We start from the raw sequence: 6,000 nt of genomic DNA on the forward strand, positions 1-6,000 counted from the left end.
GGGGAGGATGGGGAGGGGACCAACCATAGAGAAGGGGAAGGGAAGGATATTGGCCTGGAAACCAGGAAAGGGAATAACAATCGAAATGTAAATAAGAAATACTCAAGTTAATAAAGAAGAAAAAAAAGAAATACTCAAGTTAATAAAGATGGAAAAAAATACTAATATTTTTTTATCAGTGCAAATGGTAAAAAGCTTTTCATTTACATGGCAGTGTTATTAAAATCAGGGCTGCACATTACATGTTACAATTACACATAATTGAATAAATATTAAAATTATATTTACATATTCTGAGTTCAAGGATGTCAAAAAGGAACATTTCTTATTTGCCACATAACATATGAAAGGCTTTTGACTGACAATAGTCAATTATTTCATCAATGCCTCTCTCTGATCTGCACTCAAAACTCAAGTTTATACATGTAAATAATTTACCACACATAACTAAGCATATGTATAAAATTAACATTTGTTAGCTTATTATAATCCAAACATATCATGAGCTCAATTTCACAGAAAGAAAATAATAAGTAATTATAAATTAGTAATCATTGTCACAATACAGAAGAATCAAATGCTTCTGTTGGGAGTCATAGAAAACAGTCGGTTAGGCTGAGAATTTGAGAACAAATGCAAACTTACACGATTATCATCAGATAACCTCTTAGTGATATGAAGAGCACTTCTTCGGGATCTTCGAGGATGATTTTTGTGTTTGAATAAATAGTGATTTTCAAGTGATCCAATCTATTAAAAAATCGAAATATCAATACACTTTCTTCAGAATGTATATATGGACAATTTAAAATGGTCAACTCATGCTAACTAAAGTTGTCTTTTATTAATAAACATATATTCCATTAAATCCACTGAAGTTGACTTTATGAGGAAGGCATAGAAGTTTTGAGATGACCTTTGGAAAGTATCTTGCTCTGGCTTCATACTTGAGAATAGTGATGCTTCTAGTTCATGTAATTTAGAGGAAGTACCTTGTATTTTCTTGCATGAAAAAATATTTCTCAATGCCTATTTAAACAAACATATCCTGCCAGGAAACAATGATTTGTGGAATACTAGAAAATCCATTCAGATTTTAAAAAATTTATTAAAATAAATTTAACATTCAGTTAAAATAAGATATTGTAGATATAAAGTGTTTGAATCAATTGTAATTAATGTTATCAGCCATTATTGGTGATTCTGGTTTTTAGAAGTTCAATGCTTTCAGGAAGTGTACTGTATTCAGACAGGGGCCTCACCTTAGGCTATGTATACTTCTTTGGTGATTATATCCTCTGGTTCATTTAGAACTATTGCTTGTTTTTTACACAAAACAGTATAAAATGTTAATTGACTAAATCTTTTAATGCTTCTTTTTTTTAAAAAATTAAGATATTAATGATTGTACTGTTTCAAAGAAAATGGATGTTCTCTAAGTTGCTAGTTTTCATAACTGAGAAAATTACTTTCCGTAGAAATGCTGAGGCTTGTTTCCAAAACAGAGCCTTGGGCTGAGAATTTCCTGAGAGCTGTAGCTGGATCTGGGAGGACAAGTCAAAAGCCATGAGACAAGGTTAGGATTGCACAGCTCTGTTTCTACCACCAGCTACCTCTGCTCCTTGTCTCTGTCCTCTTCCTATCTTTGTCATGAGGCTATAATGTTAGGATGCTTGCCTTAGTGTGATTTTTAGAATGCTGGACAAAATGGGAAGGAAGCCAAACCGGGAAAGCACCATTAGTCATTTACAAATCATTATTCTTTGAAATTATTATTTTGTTATTGAATATGGCATTTTGGGGTTGGGGATTTGGCTCAGCGGTAGAGCGCTTGCCTAGCAACCGCAAGGCCCTGGGTTCGGTCCCCAGCTCCAGAAAAAAAAAAAAATGACTAGAGGGAAGCTAGTTTATTTTGAAAAAAATATATACATAGCGGTTTAGGTTTAGATGTGTGTGTGATGCTAATGTGTGACATGTGGAGGAGGAGAATCTTAATATTTTCTTTTCCAGTCACAAATACCAGGCTGTTGACTAAATATCACCTCTCCCACTCAGAACAAACAAATTTCCATGGTGCTTATATTACCCACCAAGAAAATTCCAACAGCTATTCTCTCTCTCTACGGTCCCCAAATGCTCAAGAAATGCAGACAATAACCAAATAATACAAAGCAGCTTTGTTTCTGTTTCCCCTGTAACCTGTTTTCTATATCTAAAGGGCCTTCTCCAATCTCACTCACCATATTATTCTGGCAGCCCCAGACTTTTCTCCTCAATTCCTGTGTATTAGATATCCTTAGTAGCTTTCTTTCAGGCCTCCCAAATTCCCTTCTACCTTTTTCTCCTTCTATCAAAAAATAAAAAAATAAAAAAATAAAAGCTGACTTAAACCACCAACTACAACATCTCTTACACAAATTTCATTCGGTTGCAATTGTTTATTTCCAATCCACCATCCTTAGCATTTCTTTTCCTCCTTTTATTCTTTAGTCCCTAAGGCACAGCCTGAAACTGTTCAGAAAGGCACTGGGAATTTTACTGAGTTTCATGCTGGGCCTTTCAAGATCATTTAGCTCACGGAGTTAGAGAATGAAGCCTCTGGCTAGAGAAGGCTTATTTCCTAGTGGATTTGATGTATGGAATAGACACCGCCTACACAGATTACTCATCCATGACTTCAGAGTCTCAATCACCACCTCCAGAATAGAAAAGGCGCCAAAATGTTTTACAACTCTTTATTCCCTCCTTCCCCGCTTACCTGTGGACAATCTCCCTGGCAAGGGTCAGGGCTTTAATGGAAAGAAATGCCCAGATTAGAACTCGCACCCTCTTTGATTCCCCTTTGGGACCACTCTGCCCAAGCAGGCTCCCACTTCTGTGCGCCCCTCCCCACCTGCCTGTTAATTCAGCATACACTTGGACAAATATCAGTTTATTTCATAACCCGAAAACCCCAGGATATATTTGCTCACTTGGCCGAAGAACAAGAAGGAAAGAGATCCTTTCCTCACAGTCATTTCTGCAACCAGACCCTGCTAAGACACTGGCCATGCAAAGTTAGGAAGCTCAGACTTCCCAAGTAAGAAGGAAAAAGCCTGAATTCCCCCATTGGCGATGCTTTCCCTTACCTAACCCTCTTCCTGTTTCCACTACAGACTCTGAACTACCACCACCACCACCACCGCCACCGCCACCGCCACCACCACCTGATCTCAGAGTTACTAGTCCCAGCAGCTGGGCGTGCCCTCACATACAGGCATCTCAGAGGCTGCTTGGCTGGCCCCTGTTTTCAGAACTGGGAGCTGGTGCTGCCATATTGAAAAGAAGGAAAGCGCCGGCTCTGGACACAAGCTGCCTGTGTCCCAGGGGGACCGAGCGCACTCCCTTTTCCAAGGTAGGTGAGACTCCCGTGTGCACCTCAAGTTCCCCGAACAAACGCAGAGGGATTTTTATTTTATTTTCCAAACCTCGAGGAAGCAGATTTCAAATTTAGAGACGACAACAGAGAGAACTGGGTCGGCTGAGCTGGGGCAGCTTCCTCTTGTTTAGTGGCGCCCAGCCCAAACAATAAATAATGCAAGCATTTCCCCTGTAAAAGCGCGCGCGCGGAGGGGAGGGGGATTGAGGGAGATTCTCCTAGCTGCTTGCGACACTGGGCGCGGGGTAGTGCAATCTGAGGCTCCTTTTCGGGAGTCTGCACTTCGTCCCTACCAGCGTCCTTAAGCCCCAGAAAGTTTCTCAAAAGTGAAAACTCTTACCTGACCCAAGAGGTCATAGCCCAGCTCTTCGGCAATGGCAGAAGCAGCTTCTGGCCCTCCATGTATCTCCGCCGCCCATTCATTGACAAACTGCCTCTTCGCTTTTACACTGTTCAGTGCACACCAAACGCAAAAGAGGGTGAAAGCAGTATACTGCAGAGTCCAACCTCTTTGCTCCATGGCTCGCACAAGTAGGAAGGGCTGAGAGAAAAGAAGCAAGATCAGAAACACACCAGCTAGGCTAGACCTTTCCACCCTGCACACTGCTCCTGGCTCTGGGTTGCTTTACTAGAGCTAGGAGGCTCCCTGGGAGAGGCTGGGCGGCGATGAGCCAGCGTTCACTGAAGCACTTCAGTCTCCTGGCTGAGAGGAGCCCCAGCCTTCCCAGCCAGAATAGAAATGAATGTTTACACGTCAAATCGACGAAAGCCATCTCTTGACGTCAGATCTACCTGGACTGGGAACTGGATGGTATTCGCGGCGGGGTGGAGAAGTGACTAAAATAGGCAGGGAAGGATTAAGAAAAGGAAAAAAACAAAACAAAAACAAAACAAAATTAATCAATCAAACAAACCAAAAAAAAAAAAAAGCACAAAACTGATCAGTCAGTTCTGCTGTCTGTTCTTAAATGAGAAACATCTCCATTCTTCAAAGAGAACCGCCTCATTTGAATTTAACTACCAAGATTCTAAGGCAGAAAGCACTTATCCCTCACTCCCTTCTTCCCACCCCCACCTTCCATCTATTTTCTCTATTACTTTGTATCTCCTATGAACATACCTGGTGATGATGAATAAGGATAGGATTCTTATAATGGCCCTTGAGTATCAGCATTTGCTATAAAACAGACAAAAACTAGAGTTGAGCTTTAATCTTTCAATCTGCCAGGCTGGGAGCAGAGGAGGAAAGTTACCTGATGCATTGTTTCAAATCACCTAAGAAAATAAGTATTTCCTCGTTTTAAGTACTACACAACGTTTTCATAGTGTGTTTTAAATCCCTCGTAAATCCTCTTCTCTTGCTTCTGAACACCACTAAAACAATTTCTAAAATTCAACTCAGTAAGGGGATTGATTGATTGATTAGCAACGCGAGTTTTTAAAATAGAGACGTGTTTTAAGTTTTCAACCAGAAGGTTTGAAGCCCCAAAGGCTTTTATATTGACTCAGGGAAGAGAGGGGCTAGTTTCATTAACCCAGAACTTTCTATTTTTCCCTCACTGGAGATTTCAGCTTTGGCGTTGACTTAAAGTTGTACCAGCACTTTCACATTAAATCTTTGTGAAATAGAGATTGCTCTTAGAAGGAGAATAAGAAAATGTCCCTATGCCCACCTTCGAGACAGCATTCACACTGCCTTGATGGGCTCTATCTGGATTTGGAGGGATTGAACAGGCTAGAGACTTTAATATTCAGCACCGAGGTCTGAACAGCGACAGTCTCAGTGCCTCTGTGCAAGAGTCTTTGCTGCCCTGGCCAGCTCTCAGCAGCTGTATGTTTGACCTGGGTCTTTCCTACCTTTGAACAGCAAAATAGGAAGCCTGAATGGGAGTATAATGGGGTCCATGGTGGTTACTATGTGCATCTTGTTCACCGGACTGCTTTGGCAAGGAAAAGAAATGGAGAGATGTATTTTTTTTCTGAAAAAAAAAAAAATCTTTAACCTTCTAAGAGGGAAGGGAAGGAGTTGGAGTATGGGGGAAGATGGGATAGAGCAAGAAAAGGAAGGTCACTGGAAAGGGCACTGGGATAAACAGAGAAAAGAATTAAGAGATGTTCTCCACTATATGTAAACAAGGCAAGACATGATAGAGGTTCAGTAGTGCTAAGGTGTATGTGTGTGTGGAGGGGAGTGGGAATCATTAGTGCTAAGGCATATGTGTGTGTGGGAAGGTTGTGCCTACTTGTATTTGTGTATACCTTCATGTATGCTCAGAGACCAGAAAACAAAGCTGGGTATCCTATTCTATCACTTTTTGCCTTATTTCTCTTGAGACAAAGTCTCTCACTGAACCTGCGTTAGACTCTCAGTCAGCAAACCCTAGCAATCCCCCTGTTTCTGTTCTTCATAGTCCTGATGTTAAACTGGGCCCTTTCAAGAAACTGTTTCTGGGATCTAAACTCAGATTTTTATTTGTGCTACAGCTGTCTCTCTAGCCCTTAATTCTTTTAGTAACATTTTGATCTTACTGGTTTTTATAGAGAAGGGAATAATTCGGATACTAAAAAGAACCGTGTTTCTA

The 6,000-nt window shown here is 40.7% G+C and overlaps 1 protein-coding gene across 1 annotated transcript in view; it reads right to left on the reverse strand.

Annotated features, from left to right (window-relative positions):
* Positions 1-4,157, reverse strand: part of Pcsk1 (proprotein convertase subtilisin/kexin type 1) — a 43,757-nt gene extending 39,600 nt beyond the window's left edge. The window contains exons 1-2 of the mRNA XM_032899124.1: positions 3,759-4,157; positions 646-750 (exon numbers count right to left, since the gene is read on the reverse strand). Of these exons, the coding sequence (XP_032755015.1) occupies positions 646-750; positions 3,759-3,938 (285 nt within the window). The 5' untranslated portion in view covers positions 3,939-4,157. The remainder of the gene's footprint in view (positions 1-645; positions 751-3,758) is intronic.
* Positions 4,158-6,000: the final 1,843 nt, after the last annotated feature.

This window comes from Rattus rattus, chromosome 3 (assembly GCF_011064425.1).
Source record: "Rattus rattus isolate New Zealand chromosome 3, Rrattus_CSIRO_v1, whole genome shotgun sequence".
Lineage (NCBI taxonomy): Eukaryota > Metazoa > Chordata > Mammalia > Rodentia > Muridae > Rattus > Rattus rattus.